Source organism: Spinacia oleracea, chromosome 1 (genome assembly GCF_020520425.1).
Source record: "Spinacia oleracea cultivar Varoflay chromosome 1, BTI_SOV_V1, whole genome shotgun sequence".
NCBI classification, from domain to species: domain Eukaryota; kingdom Viridiplantae; phylum Streptophyta; class Magnoliopsida; order Caryophyllales; family Amaranthaceae; genus Spinacia; species Spinacia oleracea.
In genome coordinates, this window is record NC_079487.1 from 109,950,245 (window position 1) to 109,974,172 (window position 23,928).

General features: G+C 35.0%; 1 protein-coding gene across 1 annotated transcript; it reads left to right on the forward strand.

Annotated features, from left to right (window-relative positions):
- Positions 1-17,910: 17,910 nt before the first annotated feature.
- Positions 17,911-19,631, forward strand: LOC110781884 (alcohol acyltransferase 9). Its single transcript, XM_021985936.2, has one exon. It carries the CDS (start codon positions 18,218-18,220, stop codon positions 19,535-19,537), a length of 1,320 nt encoding a protein of 439 aa, XP_021841628.1. The 5' UTR covers positions 17,911-18,217; the 3' UTR covers positions 19,538-19,631.
- The last annotated feature ends 4,297 nt before the right edge of the window (positions 19,632-23,928 follow it).

Below are 23,928 nucleotides of genomic sequence, written 5' to 3' on the forward strand. Positions count from 1 at the left end.
TTTCTTCCTCGAGACTATAATTTTGGGACTGAGGGAGTAATTAATTACTCTGTAATGTTCTTATTGATAATTTCTATTGTACAACCGGTTGCCACACATATGTGTATGGTACCATTAATACTCCTTTTTGTCCCTTTTTATTTTGCTCTATAGTTAAAATTTACTACCTGCGTCCCAAAATACTCGCACCGCTTTCTTTATAAAGTCGTCACAGAATACTTACACCGTCTCTATAAATGACATATTTTTCTAATTTTTACATATACTACTAAAAATAGATACACTTTCCTTAAACGGTCGTATTTTAAAAAGAGATACACTTTCCTTTTTTGACATGTTTTGGTCTCCACTTCCAATATATTAATATTTCTCTCTTTCTTGTGGTTCCAACTTACATCATCTTTTTATTATAATAACTAATTTATCCACTACCCCACTTTCATCTTATTTTAATAAATTCAACTCACTCTCCTAAAACTACGTTCCGATCAAAGTGTATCTCTTTTTAAAATATGGAGGGAGTATTATTTTCTCTCGCTTAGCTAAGGTCTCACTTGTATTCCTACCATCTAAATGACATTAAAAAAATTACCCCACCTCCCACCATCCTCAAAAAGTTGACACATTTACAACTAACTATATTAAAAAAATACTTAATACGGAGTATCAACTAACTCCTAACTAAACCATAAGTCAATTAAATTGTCGTAAAATATGTGCCGGTCAAACCGATGCGAGTATTCTGAAAAGAAAGAAGTACTTTATTAAGAATTGATTGTAAAATTTACACATGAGTTGATAAATTAAGTGGGTTTATAAGAAGATAGATAGAGAGAAAGTATGAAAATTCGTACTCCGTTCCATTTAAAGTATACATCAATATTAAGAAAAAACATCCCAAAAGAGAAATATGAGTTAAACACAAAGACTTTATTTGGTTGGGAGGAATTGGAAGGAAAAGAAAAGAAAGGAAAGGAAATATAATGTTTCCTGTATTTGGTACAAATAATTATATGGGAATTGGAAGGAAAGCTCCTTTATAAAAGTTTCACTTTCATTTCCTCCCAAAATTGGAGGAATTTGAAAGGAAAGAGAAAATTAAAAGCTGTCATTTATATTTTCTTTCTCTTCCCTTCAATTCTTTCCCTTAAACCAAACACAGGAAAATAAAATATCTTTCTCTTCCCTTCTTTTCCTTTCTTTTCCCTTCCTTTCTTTTCTCTTCCTTTCCTTTACTAGTAATGAACCAAAGGGACGGAGAAGTATTGTTTGTTTTTGCATTATCTCAAATTCGAAACTCTCCTAACGGAAAAAAGGAAAGAAAAAAGAAGTTGTATCGGAAGGTAAGAAGGATGTTAGCATTTGCATGCAAGATCCATTCATGTCCATCTCAAAATAACACAATTCAACCCTTTAGCATCTTTCTCTTTGCATAAGTACTCCGTATATGATAATTTATCTATAGGCTATCTTGTGAACCATGCAATTATAGTTATTGTAAACTAATATTTAAAATAAAGATATAGCTAGATAGGAATTCGCATGTTACTATTAAATATAATATTAATTAGCTTTTTATAATTACTTCGTAATATCTTTATTTTTATTTTTTTATTTTTTTGGGTGCGAATGAGCCACAAGGGCAAATATAAATTACAAATGGGGGCGGGGGATTCGAACCTGAGACTTATCGTACACATGCCCTCAGTCTTAACCACTGGGCCAAGACATCATTGGTTCGTAATATCTTTATTGACAGTTCTTATTAGACAACGGATTGTCATACCTTGTGCATGGTACGACAAATACTACACATTGTCATTTTTTCATTTCCTGATTTAAAACCCTCATAAAGAGAAAATGGACAAAAATTAAACATATTGCAATATTGGCTATACCTTACAAAGTGTATCGTGACGGTAAAAAGCTACCACTGTATGTTAGCATTTATTCATTTGCATGCAAGATCCATGCATATCCATCTTAAAAGAACACCATTCATCCCTTTAGCATCTTTAAGTTATCTCGTGAACCATGAAATTGTAGTAAAATAAAATAAAATAAAAATAAAGATATAGCTAGATTACATGTTGTATGACATGCATGAAATCAGACAAATGAATCAAATGTATCATATCAAGACAAGAGGACCCGTCCTTTGTTAAAGATAGATCGATCTATGTGCTTAATTTTGATTCCCTTTTGATTGTTCCTTTGTGCCTAAATCAATCTTAGAATAAATAAATAAATTAAATTCTAGCATCCACAATCTTATTTATACTGTTCTAAAGAAAATCTTGTATGGCAATCCGCCACTAATTGTTGGTTGAAATGGTTTTATTCGATCACATGGCTTGTTTGATCCAAACACGTATGATTAACTGTTTGTGTAATTGTGTGTTACAAGTGACATGAATCAATTATCTCACACTAATTACAAAAAACGTTTGGTACAACCAATTACGGAGTAGATTTTATGCAAACGCATTGAGATCAAATAGACATGTGCTAGCAATTATATTTCTAATCAAATAAATAGTTTGTATTCTAATTAATTAATAGTTACATTTTATCATCATATATTTATGTTTTCTAATGACGACATCATCAGTTTTATGCATAAGGCGGTCTTATATATAAGAGACCTACTTTATTACATGTGGACTAATCATCGTATCACACATGTATAGGATTATTATTATTATTATTATTATTATTATTATTATTATTATTATTATCGGAAAACACCAAAACGTTACAAGCTTAACAAGCTACAAAAATCAAATGAGCTACAAGAAGTTGGAGGGGAGCCGAGAATTATTATTATTATTATTATTATTATTATTATTATTATTATTATTATTATTATTATTATTATTATTATTATTATTATTATTATGAGAAAACATTAAAACGTTACAAGCTTAACAAGCTACAAAGATCAAGTAAACTACAAGAAGTTGGAGGGGAGCCGAGATACAATCTGGGCCCCCACTCCTCTAGCGATGGCGAACCCGATCCTGCTGAAAATGTGGGCAGCTGCCCGTGCCCCAATGTCTTGAGCCCTGGAGTACGTCTGGACCCGCTTCAGCAAAGAAACAGCCCCTTTCTCTAATTCCCCAAAGGAAGAGAAAGAAAAAGGAAAGAAACCGTAACCCAAAGCCCTACAACGTGCCGCATACTTATCCAGCTTCCGCTGCGCTGCAACCGCCACAACCCGACCCGGAACGAAGCCTGACAACCCCGATTGCGTCATAGGGGAAGACCCAGTCAAGTCAACACACACATCTAGACCGCCATCCCATGAATAAAACAATATATCTGCAGGACGAAGAGCTCCATCACCCTCACTAGTCAGCCCAACATCAACCTCCTTGCGAGCAGAAATCCCCGACCGATAGCAAATATCCAAAAGGGTATCACGAACAACATTATGTCGATGTTTGATACACACAATCCCAGCACAAGACACGGCATGATCCCCATAAATGTCCCCATCAAAAACCCGAGAGCAAGCAGAAAGGGGCTATCGGGTATATTATTATTATTATTATTATTATTATTATTATTATTATTATTATTATTATTATTATTATTATTATTATTATTATTATTATTATTATTATTATTATTATTATTACTGAGTATATATTGTTATTATTATTGTTGTTGTTGTTGTTGTTGTTATGAGTTACGGTTTCACGGGCATAGGGTTTTAAATAGTGAATTGATTTTATTATAATAAGATGGGAGTCTAGTAGTGGGTTATTATGAGTCCGGATCCTCTAGCTAGAGTTTTAATAAAACTCTACAAGGTAGAGTTTTATCTAAACCATACATTTTAAAATCAATGGCTCATATTGATGAGAAAAAATAGGGTATTTTTTGGAAAGATAATATATGAACCATTGATTTTTCATTCAATGGTTGATATGCTCAAACTCTACCTTGTGGAGTTATTTTAGAACTCCAGATGATCCAAAACCGGTTATTATTTATTGTAAGAAATTGATAGTGGGTGAATTATTTATTGTGGAAAAAAGAGGATGCGAGTAAGTGAGAGGCCGGACCATATGATCGGAGGTTGGGTGTCGAAACAGAAAACAAAGGAACACCCAACCGATAACACAACACACAGCGGGAAGTCTTAGCATTCATCGTCTGTCCCAAACCTGATATGGGGACCACCCGAATCCAAGCAGAGGCGTGATCTCCCTGCTGCGACTTCCACAATGCCGATTGTCGAGGAGATAAAGAGAAGGTGAATTTTACAGATGCAGTAACCTTTGTTGAATATATATCTGTCAAATTCTTCATGAGTTTAGGGGCGGAGACCTCTCTAGGATTACTCAAAATGTCATACTCCACAGTTCTATTAAATAGACTCAACACATCTTCAAAGACTCGACCAAGACCAACAATGTCAGCATGTCGTAGAAGCTTTGTCTGCAAACCAGAAGACTGTAACTGAGAAGCAAGAAAAGCATAATGACGAACATCACCTGCCGAATAAACACCAAGCCCTCCAAACGCAAAAGGTAAGGTGGCAAGTCGCCATTGTCATTCGCCAAACCCAGGCTCCGAAGCAGTAACAATACGCTCTAAGGAAGATCGAAGAACCTCATCGAATGTGCGCAGAGCCGCCTCTAAAATACATGGAGGACACGTACGCTAAGAAAAGTAGAGCTAGAAACTTCGGTACATGCCCTAAGTAACAACAACTCACACTGAGGATCATCAAGCTTAATTAACAACCTTATCCATAAGCACAATAGTTTTGGTCACCCTTTGCATCACAAGCTCAACACTAAAAACGGAACTGGAACTGGCGGGACCACCAAGCAACTTAACACCATCCAAAGGTCGAGCAATATTAGTGGGGAAAGACACCCACAAGTCTGCTTTGAGGGTCTTCTATTGTAACGCCCCAACCTCTAATTCAAGTAATTAAGCAACGAAATTTACCTAATTTGGTCGGGACATTACTGCCGTAACTCCCTCTTGGGAATTACAAGGCAAACATCATAATATAAGCTATTAAAACTCCATATTAACATAATAATCTTTTTTATTTCCATAATAAAAGTACATAACTTACTAAAAAGTCTTTTACTTAAACTATTACAACTTTAAACATTAATTAGGTGAACATTATTAAATTGAAATCATCGCCACTACTCGTTTCTATCGTCCCCAGCAATACCTAAAACAGAAAACAAAACGGTGAGCCGAAAACTCGGTAACGAACTATTCTAGTAACATAAATTCATTTCAACTCATTTTAGTTTATAAAACAGGGAGAATAGAATAATGTAAAATCATTTAATAAACCATCATATTAATCCATTGATAATATTTTTATTAACATGCTAGTTGTTGGCAAGTACGAACTGGTGGAATATCTTCCACGAAGGGCCTGGGCCCATAGGAGCATGGGCTCATAATCGAACTGCTACATTGGGCCTTGGCCCGAGCCTAGGCTCATAGACCATGGGAGCCAAGGCTCAACATGGGTGTGCAGGTGCCCTATAGGTACATATATGACCGAGAAATAGAAACATGATAGTATATATACTGCAAAACAAACTAGGTCTTTCAATTTCATTTATCATGTTGTATTTAATTTTATTTTACTTGGCATTTGTACTTCAGTTGAAGTAACATAACTCATTTAGATCTTGAGATCGAATAAAACACCATTATGATTTCTTAAACATCTTGTTATAAGGAATAATTCAATCAAATCATATTTTGTTTTTGCAATTCATAAAACATGTCAAAACATTTAGTTCATAAATTCAATCATATCATCATAATTTCATAATCACATTTATACGGGAAATGCAGGTACTAGGAATATCCGTTACCTCAATTCTACGATTTGCTAAGTCTTTTCCTTGGTTCGTTCTTCCTGAGGTCTGAGTCCGATTTCTTTCAAAATATTAAATTATTGAATTAGTATTAAAACGATAAAAATACTTTAAAAACCAATATTTTATAAATAATAAATTTATAAATAATGAATTTCATAAAAATAATATATATATATGGGTTTTTATGATATAACAAGAACAGAATTTAAATAATATTTCGTGTAAATTGATTTATGATATATATATATATATATATATATATATATATATATATATATATATATATATATATATATATTATGATATATATATATATATATATATATATATATATATATATATATATATATATATATATATATCATAAATCAATTTACACGAAATATTATTTAAATTCTGTTCTTGTTAAGTCAACCTAGCTAGTAACTTATTTAAGTAAAATCAATAATTTAATATATTTTCCTACTTGAAAATAATAAACAATTTATAAGTAAATAATTAGATTATCAAACTTTATTTATTAAAACATAAGTATTATTATGTAGAAATTCTAAAAATTTAGATATGACTTACCCAAATAGCCCAAATAATTAAAATGGGCCAACTTTATTATGGGTTTGGGGAAAACCAAAGTTTCAAATTGAAACTTTGTTTCTGGGAAGTGGGAACACGAACAGGGGAGGCACGAAGGAGCAGGGGAGGTACGAAGAGGAAGGAGTGGAAGAGGGAAGGTGGCGGTTGGGCTTGGGTGGCTCGGCGCTGCTAGGTTGCGCCGGTGAAGGCGACGATGGTGGTGGTTGTGCGACGGCAGAAAAACGAGGAAAGGAGGGGGAGTGAGAACATGGGAGATAACAGGGGAGTTCGAGGGAGGGTGTTTTCCGGCCGGTTCTGGGAGGAGGGAGGGGTGGTTAACGACGAAGGTGGATTGGGGATGGGTTAGGGAGACAGCGAGGGTGGCTGGGGAGTGGTGGTGCGGCACTGGATGGTGCGGCAGAGGAACGAAAAAGGGGGTAGGGGAGTGCGTCACTGTGGGTCGGTTCTGGTCGAAGGAAAAGAGAGGGAGTTGCGGTGGTGGTGGTCGACTAAAGTAGTCAGACGGTGAGGCTGAGTGGTTGACAGTGGTGGTGGTCGCGGTGGTTGTTGGTGATGGTGGTTCGAACAAAGAACAAACCAAGGGAGGTGGGATTGAAATTGGATTTGGTTTTTATTGAAATTCAATTGAAATTGTTGATTTGTATACATGTAGAGTGAAGAACAAGGAGAAATCATTGGGGTCCAAGGAATGAACAAAGACTGAATTGAGGGAAGAGAGGAATGAAGGAATTCCTTCCCTCTTACTCATACGCGAGGAACAAGGAAAGGGAAGATGCCAATTTTTCTGAAATTTCTGAAAGTTTATTGCTATTTTAGGAATTGATAGAAATATAAATGCTTAATTAAAACCAAGTTTTTGAAATAATTCTTATGAAATAATTCTTTATAAAATATCATTAACATAAGTAAATTTTGATTATCAGTTTATCGTATAAAATATATCGTAAAAATGTTTAAAATCACAAAATTTAATTATTTCTAAATATTTAAAAACGAAATTAAGTTAATAAATATTTTAAATTTTAATAAATCAAAGTTTAAAAATTCGGGGTATTACATCTATAGACCAGAAAACTTCAGTTTTGTCCACGTTGAGATGTAACCCGAAACAAGGCTCTTCCTCCATAATCAACTGCAGAACCTTTCCCGCCACCAAGGTGCCACCAATAATAGTTTCGTCATCTAAATACCACGCCTGAAAACTTACATCAAAAGCGTCTCTAATTTTACACACCAGGGGTTGTAAAACCAAAGCAAAAAGTAGAGGACCAAGAGGATCATCATGCTGCACCCCTTGAGACGACCAAAAAGTGTGCTCTCCATAATATAATTTGGATGGAGTTGAGTAGCAGAATTCGACCCGTCGTGAAATGGCCGGACAACAAAGACGAACTACACGTAACATAACCGCTCGATCAACTAAATTGAAGGCATTTTGAAAATCCACGAACAACATTGAAAGACCCACATCAGAACCACAATCTTCAATCAACCGATCCACAACATGAAGAATTGCCTCACCACCTAAAAAAACCCCAACACCAAATTGAAAACCATCAAAATAACTTCCCAAAGACGGACCAGCCATAATAACACCGACCTTCGAAATCAGACACCGCCAAACAGTACCCACAACTATAGGATGAATACTACCACTGGGTTTGACAAGAGGTGTGATCGAGAGGAGCACTAGAAATATACTCTCCCAAATGCATAGGATATTTTTCAGCTAAAAAGTGATTAACCACCCCAAAAATAGAGTCAACTAACTCATCTAAAATAGCCACAACAACACCACTCAAGCAATCCATAAGGTGTTGAGCTCGTAAACCGTCCCTCCCACATGATGTACCACGTGGAAAACTCCTAATCCGATCCAAAACAACAACAGACGTGTCGATGAGATGATGGTGATCAACAAGCATATCATGCAAGGATGGAGCTGGAGAAGGAGGGTGTTTTGACTGTAAATCTGCAAGAGTGGCATCATTATAAGAAGCAACGCCAGAAGAAGAAAGAACCTGGACTGCGTCGATGTAATATCCATCACAAATCTTCCTACGACACTATTTGATATTACGCTATGCCTAATCAAGATCCTCGCCAACCTCCACCAAAGTAGGGGATCCAGCTGCCAAAGCTTCCCGCAAAAGCAACATATTACCACCCGGCCCACTCCACGTACAAATAGCATTATCAATGCTCTCTTCCTGTCTTTGCCGCTTAACGACAGATGAGCACTCATGATTACTCCTCAGACTAAAGGTTTTAAGGATATAGATACATATAGGACAACATGAGAAGACTAATCCAGCAAGAGATGTCTCCAGGCTTGCAAATCACCTTATCAAGCGCGCCTTTCAAATCACTTTATTATTATTATTATTATTATTATTATTATTATTATTATTATTATTATTATTATTATTATTATTATTATTATTACTACGTAATACATTGCCGTGCACAAACACTACTAGTTAAGGTGATATGGAGTACTCAATATCTATGTACTTCCTCCGTTTCCAATGTTATTGCACCACTTACCTTATAAGGAAGTTCAACAAATGTTGCACCATTTTCATTTCAAGAAATAAAATACGAAGTACAGAGTAATTGTTTTTATACTACAATACCCATTATACCCTTGTGGTGTACTCCCTCTGTCCCTTAATACTCGCTCCGATTTGACCGGCACAGAGTTTTAGGCAATTTAATTGACTTTTTAATTATTAGGTGGTACTATCTCCGTTTCAAAATGATCTTTCCGTTTTAGTCTGTTTCATAAAGTTCTTTACACTTTGCTTTATTCTATTTTTTGACATCAAAATTTACTATTTTACCCTTCTTACACCATAATATTTACAATTCGCACTCATTTTTTCTTACTTTATTCATTTTTTTATTTACACCCACCCACATTTTTACACATTTCTATTACTTTATCCATATTTTATTATATTCAACAAACTTTTCTACTTTTGTCTTTAACTTTTGTGCAAGTAGTAACCGTAAAAATCTTTATGAAACGTATGTAGTAGTTGATAGTGCGGTATTTTTTTTATTAAAGTTAGTGAAAATGTGTCAAATTAAAGGGAAGCACTACAAAAAATTGTACCATTAACGACGAAAAATCCCGCACTAAAGGTCAATAATCGTTGATTTAATGACGGGTTTTCCTGTCGTGAACCCGTCATAAAAGGGGGTCGTCGTTAATGGAAAATCCCGTCGTTAACCCGTCGTAAAAGACATTTGCGACGGTTGTTCCCGTCTTTGTTTGGTTGTTAGCCCCGTGCAAAAGGTTTTTGCGACGGGATTTGTGACCCGTCGTAATTAGGTTGTCGTTAAAGATACAAATTCTTGTAGTGAAGGGATGGGGTGGATTGAATTTTTTAATATTTTGTTAGTTAGTAAGAGTATGTGGGTCCATGGTAAGTGAGAAAAAATGATATAATATTAGTAAAAATTATGTCATTTATAGAAATAGGGGAAGTATTAAGAGGTTGTTTTTTCGCATATCAGATATGTGTGGCAACACACATATCAGCTAAAAGACAAATAGCTAAAAGACAAAATAGGAAGTACCATTTTGCAAAAAAATAGTACCATTTTGTAAAAAAAAGTATCATTCTGTAAAAAAAGTACCATTTTTGTTTTAAAAAGTACCATTTAATTTCTTTTTTGTCATTTTTCTTATTTTATCTTTAGCTATGATATGTATTTGCAAGCACATATCTGATATCCGAAAATACTTCCTCAAGTATTAAAGGACAACTTTAAAAGAAAAGCAGGACAACGAATTAACACTTGCAATCACATAGACAAATTTGTATTATCTCTCTCTCTTTCTTTTACCCAGTAGGCTATTACCTAAATTACTCTCGTGCCAAATATATATGTGCAACAATATGTCAATATTGTAACAAATAAAGTGTATAACCTCAATGGCTGAGGGTCTGGATAAAGAGGTATGGAGTAAGTATTGCTTTCAAACAACAATTTGGAAACAAAACCATTATTGATTTTAAAAAGCTAAAAATTAAAATTTATATAGGCAAAGCATAATATTGTATTTTGTCTCGTTGAAGAACCATACTTTTGGACAGCAAATAAAAAGGAAAGTCGGTGTTATAAAATTTATAATATGTAGGTCTACCATTATTAATTGGTACAGCCATGCATATAAATTACCATCCACATAAAATTAGGATTTGTTAATTGAAAATTTTGAAAAAACATGGTGACAGAATATTCTGACATAATCTTCATTTGGAAGTTCATTAAATTGGGTTGCCACAATTATGTACAACATCGATCATTTGAAAAGTGGAAGTTACGCCAAAAATCTTTTATGATATCAACCAAAATTCTTTGGTTTGTTGTGTTGCTTTGTGAATTTCCATGATTTACTTTCCTTTTCTCATCTTGAGTCAAACTTCTCAATAGTGACTTCATGTCACTTACATCAACTTGTGTGTGCTTTGGTTTGTTTGGCCTCCCTTTTCTTCTTTATGTTTAATTGGGAGGCTACCTTGCCTCCAAGGCAAGAGCCTTTCAGGTCATCGATCCCTACCACGGCCACCACCATTCCGATAAGGAATAATCTCATGATTTTAGTGACCGGAATTGAAGTAGGGCTTATGATATCTGTGACATAATGACATGTACAATGTAACTCAAGCAAACCCGACACATTGTAGGTTGGCAGCTTGACGTTGTCTATATTACATTTTGATCACGAGGAGTGAGGACTTTGTAATGACGCAATTCCGTCTTTTCATTCAAATTCTGAAAAGGTAAAGAGTTGAGTGTAGTTGTACGTGACAGGAGAAAATAGAAAGAACGGGGACAAACCACGTAGGCCAATGGGAAAAGAGAAAGCAACATAGGAACTGTGGACCACATGAGAGAAAAAATAGTTCACATACATATATATACTTACCATATACGTAATACTTACCGTATCAAATGAGACAGAGGGTAACTATAATTTGCTAACAAGATCCTCGTATGACTAAATTGACGGAAAAAATTCTCCCGCAACATACGTTAGGAATATATGAAGATCGAGCTAGAGTAACCTTTAGGATTTGAATAGAATAGAATTTCAATAAAGTCGTACGTACTTTTTCGCAAGTATGATAATAATTAATAATCGAACCCGGGCCGTAGTTGTTTATGTACAATAGTTATCTTAAGTATAGAAAGTTTCCTGAGCTGCCTACTTTACTGATTCGATCTCTTTCTTTATACTTTAAGGCGGCCAAAGGGAAAACCTGATATTTTGAATCAAAACTTTTCTGTGCCAAAATTGGAACATATTCATAACTCATCCTAGATTTCCTTTTTAGAGGGAATAATTACTACTGTGGGATCAATACGAATCTCCCGTTGCTACATCAAAAGTTGTAAAAGTCATGCATTTAATAGTTCTTACAATATCTTCGTATCTTCTAGTTTAAATAAGACCATAAACTGACAAGAACAAAACGGTAGTAAATATAAATGTCATGTTTGGTTACACGCTATCCGCTGGATCGTATTATTTGGTTTGACTAGCTTAAAGCCCTTTCAAACATTTCTAACCAAACACCTAAAATAAACTTCTTAATAGTCATCAACAAGCTAATTTTACCACAAAGCTCTTTCTACGGGGATCAAAATCATTATTTAATCTATGACAATATACTTTTTTGTGTGTGTGGAGAAAGCCACAAATGATAGTACGACAAATGATGTAAACGAAGTTCTATCCCAGATCTTGAGTACAACCGCTCAATATTTTACCAAGTTAACTAGTTAGTATCTCGTTATTCAAAACACTACCAGCGAACATGGCCTACGTACCTCTTATCGCACTTTCTATATGCAATAATGCATCGCAATTAGTATTACAAAGTTATACATTTCTTGCAACTTGCAAGTAACACATGGCTTGCGATAGTTCTTAGAAATAAAAACCATGAATCTTCAATCAACCACATGCTCCAACAACAAGCATATCAACAACAAAATCCTCTTCTCGATCATTTTCTCAATACCCATAAAAACTTCTACTCTTTCATGCCAATGATGATATCATCTTGTCCACTTTTTTCTCATTATAGAATAAATATTTTTTGTTACATTTTGTGGGTCCCATTTACATATCTTCATGTACTATTATGTACGGTTTATGTTAATTTTACACTCACTACTAGTCCAAATGAATAGAAATACATTACATACACACCAGTACACCACCGACATGTCGATCACTCGATCTTCAAAGGACTCTGCCATATTTGACTATTTGTGTAGGTGAAGATTTTTAAAGGACACTATCAAATTTTGATAACAAAGTTTCAAATTTTGGTACTATGATTTGTCAGAAAAGATAATACTCCATTAGTCCATTGAGTGAAAACGTTGCTTGACTATAAAGTCAAGTGAAAACGTGACATCATTAACGTTTTCAAATTGAAAATTGTTGAGCTAATATTGAGGAGAAACTTTAATTTGGAAGTTCGAAAAGAAGGAGTCATATAGCTAGAGAAACAAGTGATAAAGGAATACATTCATTAATCTCATGAGTTATGTCTAACATTTACCTCATAAATTAGTCTATCCCGGGAAAATACAAACTCGAGGTGTTTATGTATTTTGAAACAATTTTCATTTATTTTGAAACTTATTTTTTGTGCTGCTTATTGCCAAGGAACATTGTCTTATGATATTTTCTTTGCACCTTGGATTCTAATTGCTTGAGTATTATTGTCTAAACAGTAAAACATTGAAGGAGATATTTTGCTTTGTATCTGATACAGACCGACTAACCATTCTTTTTAAGTGTGGTGTTGTGATGGGATTACCTTGATAATATTAGCTAAATTTTTTGATAAGGCTAAAAGGGGGAAAAGAAAGGCAAACATTGAAGACAAAATATTTTTGAGTTCATAGTCTCAAATATCTGCTTTTCTCAAGTATGTTGCGACTATGTATGTTCTTCTAATCTCTTGTAAATATTTTATTTTAGTTTTCTATGTATGTTGAATTTATTTCCGTGTTAAGTTTCCTTGGTTTGTGATCACTCAAAAGAGGAAATTGTTGACCATAAGGATTTTGATGATGACAAGCGAACTTTACTAATAAATGTTTAAATTTCTATGCAAAGAAAACCAAGAGTTCCAGAGTAGGAATAAAAGAAGGTCAAGGCATGCAGACTTGGAGAATCAGAGAAACTGATCAAGCAAGCATAATTGAGTTCCTAAGGGGAAACATGGCTCGAGAAGTTCCAGAGGCGGAACGGCCAACATGCGGAGCAGCATGGAACATGAAGACATGAAATAAGAGTTTATTCTCTAGGATTCATGTAAGTATGTAGTAGCTTGAAAGATTATGGAACAAGGTACTAAAAGGAACTGAATGTGATCTTAAAATAGTAAAATGAATTTTCGTTAATAAGATTAATATTTTCTAAAGAAAGATTATATAAAATAGAAATAGAATTTTACCGTGAAGAAATAAAATGAAAATTTTATGTTTTGGAAAATACACCTTGGATCCTATTTTACAAAACGTTACAGTTTTTCCTAGGATTTTATTAAATCACGTTTTCCTGTTTCTACTCTTCAAAAGGAAATTAATTTGAGAAAATTCAGGCACGTCTAGCCTTGACCCCCACGTTCAACTCTCATTGATAAATTCATGGGAACATACCTGCAATCATGGAAACATGGCCGTTAGTTGAGGAGATTAAGGGGGGAAGAAGCTAGGGGTTCCAATTCAACATTATAAAAGAAGATATTATCCTTCATTTTAAACGGTTTGACTCAAGTAATCATTACATGAGGTCTGGTTTAGGTGGAAAATATCACGTATAAAAGGAATACTTCCTCCATCCCAGTGCCTTGACAAAAAGAAATTAGTGAGAAGAGAGAAAATATAATAATTGTGGGGTCATTCCTAATTTAGAAGTGTAACAACTCTACTATTTCAAACCTGTTGAGCTAAAGTACACAGCCTAAACAAGTGCTATAAGGCCCTGTTCTTTTTGGCTTAATTTCAGTTTCAGGACTTATTTGGCAGTTCAGTTCAGTTTAGTTCAGTTCAGTTCAGTTCAGTTCAGAAGCATTCAATTCAGTTCAGTTCAGTTCAGTTTAGTTCAGTTCAGTTCAGTTCAGTTCAGGAGCATTAAGTTAAGTTCAGTTTAATTCAGTTTAATTTAACTTAATAATAATAATACTAATAATATTATTATTTATATTATTGTATTACTTATTATTTATATTTATATTATTATATTATTATATTACTTATTATTTATATTTACATTTATATTATTATATTACTTATTATTATTATTTATAACTAATTATTTATTAATAATTAATACGGAGTATAATTTATTTTTATTTTTATTAATTAGTTACGGATTATTAGTTATTAATTATTTAGTTATTAGTTATTAACTATGAATTATTATTATTATTAATTTTTATCATTTATTGTAGTTATTTAGTAATCAATTACAGATTATTATTATTATTTATTATATAGTTATTAATTAATAATTATTCTTTAGTTATTAGTTAACATTTTTAATTATTAATTATTAATTATTAATTATTAATTATTAATTATTAATTATTAATTATTAATTATTAATTATTAATTATTAATTATTAATTATTAATTATTAATTATTAATTATTAATTATTAATTATTAATTATTAATTATTAATTACTATCTCCGTTCCTAAAAGTTCTTTACGCTTTCCGTTTTAGTCCGTTCCTGAAAGTTCTTTACACTCCTACTTTATTCCATTTTTACTCTTATTTGGCCCACCATAACTTACCCACTCACAATACTTTAATATTAGTTTCCACCCACTCACATTGTTGGACAATTTATAGCCACTCATTTTTCATTTGTTACCCCACCATCACATGTTCACCAAAATTCCTTAATTACCGTGCAAATAGTAACCGTAAAGATCATTTAGGAACGGAGGTAGTATTATTTATTATTTATTAATTATTATTTATTATTTATTACTCCATCCGTTCCTAAATAAGTGTCACATTTCCCTTTTTGGCGTTCCCTTATAAGTGTCACATTTCTATTTTTGAACATATACTTTTTCATACACTTTTCACACTTTTCCATACACTTTTCTCACTTTTCTATAAATCATGATTACTTTTACTTATACATTCTAAACTTTTCTACTTTTCAATTCCCACATCCACTTTTATTTGTAATTTATTCAATTAAACAATTATCTACTTTATCCTTTCCCCAAAAAAAACATTCTCAATCATTAACTCTTACACACTTTACAATTTTATTAATTACCGCGCCGGAGCCTAAATGTGACACTTATTTAGGAACGGAGGGAGTATTTAATATTTAATATTTATTATTTATTATTTATTATTTATTTCGGTAATATATTAAGTTCAGTTAAGTTAAGTTTAGGAGCATTCAGTTCAGTTCAGTTCAGGAGCATTCAGTTTAGTCCAGTTCAGTTCAGTTCAGTTCAGTTCAGTTCAGTTCAGGAGCATTCAGTTCAGTCCAGTTCAGTTCAATTCAGTTTAATTCAGTTCAGTCCAGTTCATTTCAGCTCTAAAGAATAGGGCCCAAGTCAAATTTAAGTTCCCGAAGGTTGATATCTTATTTCTTCAATAGATTCATTGTGGTTTTTGGTTTAAAAAGATACACATACATCTAATCAATGGATAAATTAAACTTCGATGCAGGTTCTTCGAAACAGATTCTCAAATCTAACAACAATTGAAAAAAAAACTTATCGATTTATTAGTTGATAATTACATATAATATCATTCGAGAATAAAATACAACATGATAATTCTTTTTTCAGCATAATAAGATATGATGGAATCAACATAAAATAAGTTGATAAATTTCCAAAAATTGAGAATCTTTCGTACATACAAAAGTTATGATATAAACCAACACTAAGGTATTGTTCTATTTATCATTATATTATCTAATCTTATATTATCTTATTGGCGCTTATCGAAAATCATAAGAATATACTCGCTCTATTCTAAAATGTTTTTCCCATTTTCCTTTGACACACATGCCAATGCACATTATACATCGTTAATTTCTCTAGTTACGTGTTATTAAAAATTATAAAATTTTCATATTGTTAAAGTACTCATTGAGACAAATAAAACCAAATACTAAATGACTATGTTTCTCCTTATATATTGAACGTAATTCATAAGATACCCTTCAATTGTGAATAATGTCAAGATTTTAAATGGGAAAAATATTTAGATTCGAAGGGAGTATCATTTAAACTTATTGATCATTTTCTTATATGTTAAATTATCTTATGTTATGTGAACTTATTGACCTCTTTTATTTATATTATCCTATAAGACCTAACACAAGCGAAAATAAGGTGAATATACTGACCTAAGACAAACATCCAAATCATTATCCTATCAAACCCTTGGCAAAATTTAGGCAAGCTAATTAGTTCTTCGAAATTTTCTCCCCATTTATTATTTACATTACTGTTTTGATTCATTCGTACTCGAAAACATAGCTAGCTACTCCGTAACATATAGACAGACATAAAGCAATTGACACAAGCTGTTAATGTCTGTTTTTTCCTTTGAATTTCCCCCAAATATTTATTTAAATAAACTAAAGTGACACCCTATACTAGGAGAATCTATCCCAAATCTTACACAGTTGTAAACAATTCTCCCCCAAAACTGACATTGTAGCACATAGTGTTTTAAATTTGGTGCAAATTTTCACTTTACTTTTACTTCTTGAATACGGAGAAGTGTAATTTTCAATATACTCGTATAAAATCGATACTATAACTCAAGTGATTGTGATTCGTGGATGTCTATAAGCTTAACGGAAAATATATATTTTTAAAATATTAATATTTTATAAGTTTTATAATATGTAGTTAAAAATATTGGTGGTCAAATTTATACATTAACAAGTGTGTCCCGTCAAAATGATACGGATATCAAGGGACGGAGGAAACTTTTTAACTAACAAAACAAGTTAAGCTTGGACAATAATAGAGTGAATTATGTGAATAGTGCAAAAAGTCAAAACGGTGCGAATATTAAGGGACAAAGGAAATATGAATTATTGAAAAATTTTAAAATCTGATCCATCTACATCATTGTCCTTTAAACTTTAAACATTAAGGTGTACTGTAAAAAATAATTTTGACAAACCCTATGTGATTAGAGCATATAAAACCCTACCATTAATGTTTCAAAAATTACTAAATGATGTGCCAAATCACTCACGACGACCAACAACGATGTAGTCCTAGACAGATTTGTTTAAGCGTAAATATGTAATTTTGCAAATTTACCCCAAAAAAGTAAAAAGTCGTAGGGTACATCTTTTAACAAAACAAGAGATACATTACACATATTTAGAAAAATCATGTCTTTTAAAAGTCCTAAAGCTAGAGAGAGAAAGCCATGGACCATGGTGATTCTTGATTACTCCGTACAATACTTCTACAAGTATTAGCATTAGCATTTTCCACCATCCCCACCTAAACAATATCCACACAACTCATCAACACACACTGTCCCCCTCTCTTTCTCTTTCCTCCCTGCTTATATATTGGAGTATTACTGTTGTCCCTTCAATTGCAAATGTGCAAACACTCTACAAACTATTTCATCTTTCCTACTCTCGATCTTTCCGTCTTATAATATTAATCGCAACAATTTTTTAGATTTGGAAAAGATGGCAAGTAATTTCGTTGAAGTGAAAGAAGCCATAGTTATCACCCCTTCAGAGCCCACCCCTAACTGTACTCTTTCACTCTCCACACTTGATTCTCAGCTCTTCCTCCGCTTCACTATTGAATATCTGCTCGTCTACAACCCTTCCCCTGGGGTCGATCGCAGGCAATTCTCTGCTCGTGTGAAGTCTGCTTTGGGTAAGGCTTTGGTACAGTACTACCCTCTAGCGGGCCGGGTTCAAGAGAAGCGTGATGGGTCGGCTCTTCAGGTTGTGTGTCGGGCTCAAGGGGCTGTGTTTGTTGAAGCTGTTTCTGGGTATAGGGGGGCTGATTTTGAAAAGGCGCCTCGCTACGTGGAGGAGTGGCGGCAACTCTTGTGGGTCTACGTGGATGATGTATTAAAAGGGGCTCCACCTCTTGTCGTGCAACTTACGTGGCTTGCTGACGGGGCGGTGGCGATTGGGTTCGGGTTTAATCATTGTTTGTGTGACGGGATTGGGAGCGCTGATTTCATCAACTCGTTTGCCGAGTTAACTCGTGGGGTTTCGGTTCGTGGGCCGAAGCCTGTTTGGGATCGACACTTGCTTGACTCGTTCCCGTCGGGTAAACCCAAAGGGAGTGTCCGTGTTAACTCAGTGAACCATCCCGAGTTTAGCAGAGTTCATGATTGTTGTGAGTTCTTAGCAAGATTCTCTAGTGAGACACTGGTCCCAACTTCAAGTGTCTTTGTCAAGTTTCACATCGATCAACTCAAACGACAAGCTAGTCGACTCACCGAGTCAACAAAATACACGTCATTCGAGGTTGTTTCGGCCCATATATGGAGATGTTGGGCCAAATCGTTACACATGCCCCCAAACCAAGTCCTAAGGCTTGTATTTAGTGTCAATTTCCGAAACCGATTAAAACCGGGTCTACCCACCGGGTTTTATGGAAACGGGTTTGTACTTGCGTGTGCACAAACTACAGTTAAGGACTTAACCGAGAAGGGTTTGGGTTATGCTTCGGATTTAATAAAAAGAGCAAAGGAAAATGTGGATGGTAAGTATGTGAAAGAAGTGATCGAGTTAGTTAGTGGGAATCGGACGAGTCCTGACCCAGTAGGGGTGTTAGTACTGTCTCAATGGTCAAGGCTTGGGCTAGAAAGGGTTGACTTTGGGCTAGGAAAACCAGCCCATGTAGGGCCCATTTGCAGTGATAAGTACTGTTTGTTATTGCCAGTTCAAAATCAGAGGGAGGCAGTGAGGGTGATGCTTGCTGTCCCGACGAGTGCCGTTGACATGTACCAAAATTTATTAACAAAATGCTTATCTTCTCATTAAAAAAATTCGAGCGTAAACTTTGTTAATTAGAATTAGAGCTTACTTTATGGAGGATTAGATTGCTAAATAATATCATGTTTTTTACTCGTATCAATTATGTGCCTTTGTATAGTTTATTTTTGACATTTTGTATGAGGTTTTTGTTTATGCCAAAATTCGTATGGAGACGACTTTCGGCTAGGATCGACACTAACTAAGCAAAGAATTAATAACACAAATAAAGGAGACACGACACCGAGAAGTGTTGACGCGGAAAACCCAGGAATAAGGTAAAAAACCGCGGATAGCTATGAGGCTATCAATCCACTAAGTATTCTATATGATTGTTTATGCTCTTCTTTTCTGAGAATTGATATTGAAAATCTAAAGTACAATGATGAACGCTAAAGACAGTTGATAGCTTAAGAGTTTAAGTGCTTGAGTGAATGTGTCTTCATCACGCCGTTCTTTATGCTTTTATATGCCAAATGCTAACGGTTCTATTGGTTGGGAAGATCCCTGGAAGATAGGGATTCCTCCTTGGCCGTTGCTCACGTCTTCAACAAACTCCCTAATCTTCGGTCAAAGCTTGGACCTCTTCCCATCTTATGACGGCGTGGCCCATGTTGGGCTTCTGGGCTTGGAACTTGACCTATCTCCTCTTGTCGCCAGAGCCTTGTCGCTGGTCTTACGTCGCCCAGGCTTTGTCGCCTGTCGCTTCACTCGACAGGCTCACTTGACACGACGCCACCTGCGACACGATGATACCTGGATGGCACGACAATATCAGACGTCAAAGCAGTTATGTCGTTAGTCCAATAAAGTGGGATAACAGTTTTGTTTAGGATTTTAAGATTTTTATGATAAGGTGACCTAACGAATTTAATTGATTTCCAATGTTGTTTATGATGTTCTACGTCAAAGCTTGGACCTCTTCCCATCTTATGACGGCGTGGCCCATGTTGGGCTTCTGGGCTTGGAACTTGACCTATCTCCTCTTGTCGCCAGAGCCTTGTCGCTGGTCTTACGTCGCCCAGGCTTTGTCGCCTGTCGCTTCACTCGACAGGCTCACTTGACACGACGCCACCTGCGACACGATGATACCTGGATGGCACGACAATATCAGACGTCAAAGCAGTTATGTCGTTAGTCCAATAAAGTGGGATAACAGTTTTGTTTAGGATTAAACATAACCCAAGCGAGATTCCATCATAAAACCAATTGATAATATGAGGAGTAGTCCCTCAGATTATAAATTAAAATCTATTTGTTTCATATGTCGATGTGAGACACAATACTCACACTTAACTAGTCTATAATAAATCCTCAAACACGAGGGAACAAAAACCGCTAACACACCCTAAGTGAAGAGTCATCCTAAGTTATAGATTAAAATCTCTTTACTTCATCTTAGGGACATGGGGCACGATACTCACATTTGCCTCACAAGCTTTGAAGTAATAATTCTCTAATTACCTTTGCCTCCCTTCCAAAGAACATATGTTGCTAGCCATCTTTGACCAGGTTGACCTGTGCATGATCGTAAAATGTTTCTTTGAACTTTTTTTTATTGGGTAGGTGTTCATTATAATTTATATCCTCTATTCTATAACCAATTGCTTGTTGGTTTAGTGGTGATTGGGCCTGAACTTGGTAGGAGAACTCGTGTTCGATCCCCTGCAACAACAATTGAGAGGGGAATGAAACCTAACCACCCAGAACTGCCCCGAATCTGGATTAGCCCTAAGAGCACACACAACCTTGACATGTAGCTTGGGTCAAGTGACTATTGACATGAAAAAATGACTACAATGTTGACAGTGTACAAGGATCAAAATTTTATTAACTTGACCCGGGTCGCATATGTGACGCAAGGTCAAGTTCCTTAAAATTGAACGTGGGACCGCATGAAGCTGCCACTTGCATAATATTAGTCGTTTGCATACGGAATTTTAGGCTTATATTTGCTATATGCATGCAAATATTAATGCATTCGTATTATTCTCCATGTACTGAATGCATGCATGGAATTAATATATATTTTTTTTTGCATGATAACAATCATAAATTAATAGTCAGTTATGTACCAAATTTAACTTCATTGTGCTATATATGTATGTCACTACAACATAAATGAGCATATGCAACGGTCTATTGCAACGGTTAACTCTATTGCAACAGTTGTTTTCAACGGTCTATGCTATTGCAACGGTTTATTGTAACGGTCTACTCTATGGCAACACCTCTTTGCAACGGTCTCCATGAACCGTTGCATTACTCCATCTAGAGCAACGATTATACAGACTATAGCAACGGTTGATATATTTAATTATATATTAATTTTAATTTGTGTACTAACTAGCTAGGGCGCTGATGCAATTCACCTTGGCGCGGAATTTCCCTCCTAAATTTTGGGAAATTCTAGAAGCCAAATTCCTTACAGAAAAAAGAAAAAAAAATAAAGCAACAATTTTCTGAACCCAAATCCTTCTTCTTTCTCGAACAAAAAACCTAATCCTTCTTCTTTCTCTAACAAAATACCCAAATCCTTCTTCTATCTTCGCTCAATTATCTGCCTGACCTTGAATTAAGTAAAAAAATTCTTAACTAAACAACACGAGCAGCTTCCATCGCCGGCGACCTTTGCAGATACACGACCATTGCTGTAATTCAAACGTCGGTGACCTTTTCAACGAGGATTGCTCTTTGTCTCAGGTATGCTCTCAACGTTTAAATTCTTAAGTTTTTTCATCCTTTAACCCCTAAAATATCATCAAATTTCACGAATTATACTTGCATAGAGTGCCTCAATTTAAGTTATTCCTAACCCATGAAATTGAAATTATCATAGTCTTTATGTTGTCCATTAATGTTTAACAACAATACTACACGAATTATACTCTTTTGATTAGTGTTTTAGGGTTTAAGCTGTAATTTTGACAGTGCCCACCAACTGTTCGACGAAATGCCTAGTAGAAATTCTAATATTTTTTCTGGTTGCCTTGTTGTTGTTGCCTTCTGGATTGGTTCTTGGCCTGTGAAGGAAAAAATGCCCTTGGTCCAAGTATGCATTCTATGTTAAGTTTAATAAGTGCGGTTCAGTATTAATTAACAAGTTAATAATTCAGTGAGATCAAGTGAGCTGAATGCCTAGCTAGAGGCCGCTTCAGTTCAAGTGGAATTAATGATATTAATCCACAGCTTACTCTTGACTGAACCCGTAGGGTCACACAAATAGTACGTAAACGGATCAAGTATTTAATGGCATTAAATACTCCATCTATGGATATTCGGAATCGACGGATCTTGGTTTCAGTGGGAGCTGAGATCGTCACAGGCAAGAAATGAATGCTCCGGAAACGATGATATTGCCGGAAACGGAAATATGGATCGTATCGGAAATATAAATATTATCCAAGTCGTAGATGTTGCCGGAAACGGAAACATGGTACGTATCGGAAAATATTATCGGAAATGGAAATATTGCCGGAAACGGAAATATTGTCAGAATCGGAAATATTATCGGAATCGGAAAATAATTCCGGAAACGGAAATATTAAATATTTGTTCGAAACGGAAATTAATTCCGGAATCGGAAATATTAAATATTGTTCGTATCGGAAATGAATTCCGGAATCGGGAAATTAATCGGAAGCGTATCGTACGAATTAGCATCGGACGAGGCCTGCCAGACGGAGGCCCAGCACGAAGTCGGGCCATCGCCAAGCAAGCCAGCGCGCCACAAACGCACCAGCCAAGGCTGCGCCAGGCCCAGCGCGCGCCAAGGCTGCGGCAGCGTGTGGGCTTGTGGCAGTGGGCTGCGAGCTCGCGGGCTGCGCGCGCGCGCATGGCGCCCCTCGTGGGCTGCTGTGCGTGCGTGTGTTTTTGTGTGCTATACGAATCCTAAAGCAATCAGGTTTCGACATATGATTAAATTCCTAAACCTAAAAGGATGAATTAATTAAATAAGAATTCTATTAGGATTCTAGTTTAATTAATTCGTATCCTAATAGGATTACGATTCCCTTTCCATACCTCTATAAATAAAGGCCTAGGGTCATTATTTTGAATAGAGTATTCAAGTATTCAAAGTGATTTTTGAGAGCAAAAATTCAGTCATACAATTGCCTATACTAACCGAAAATTCTAAGTACCTTAAGGGCGATCCTAGTTGGTCAAGCTTAAGGCGGATCCGGACGTGCTGTGGACTATCTACGGAGGGACGACACTTGGAGTCCTAAAGACTTGTTCTTGTTCGGTTCGGGCGCAGCTAGGGAAGGCACGCAACAAAGTGTATGCATCTAAACTATGCTAAATGATTATGTGTAAATAATATGCTTTCCTGGCTTTATGGTTTTTCCGCATGATTTATGTATTGTCATATGTATCATAACCTAACAGTGGTATCACGA

What these genes read in the sequence shown, in the direction of transcription:
- LOC110781884 (XM_021985936.2), top strand. Translation starts at nt 18,218, where the DNA reads ATGGCAAGTAATTTCGTTGAAGTGAAAGAAGCCATAGTTATCACCCCT.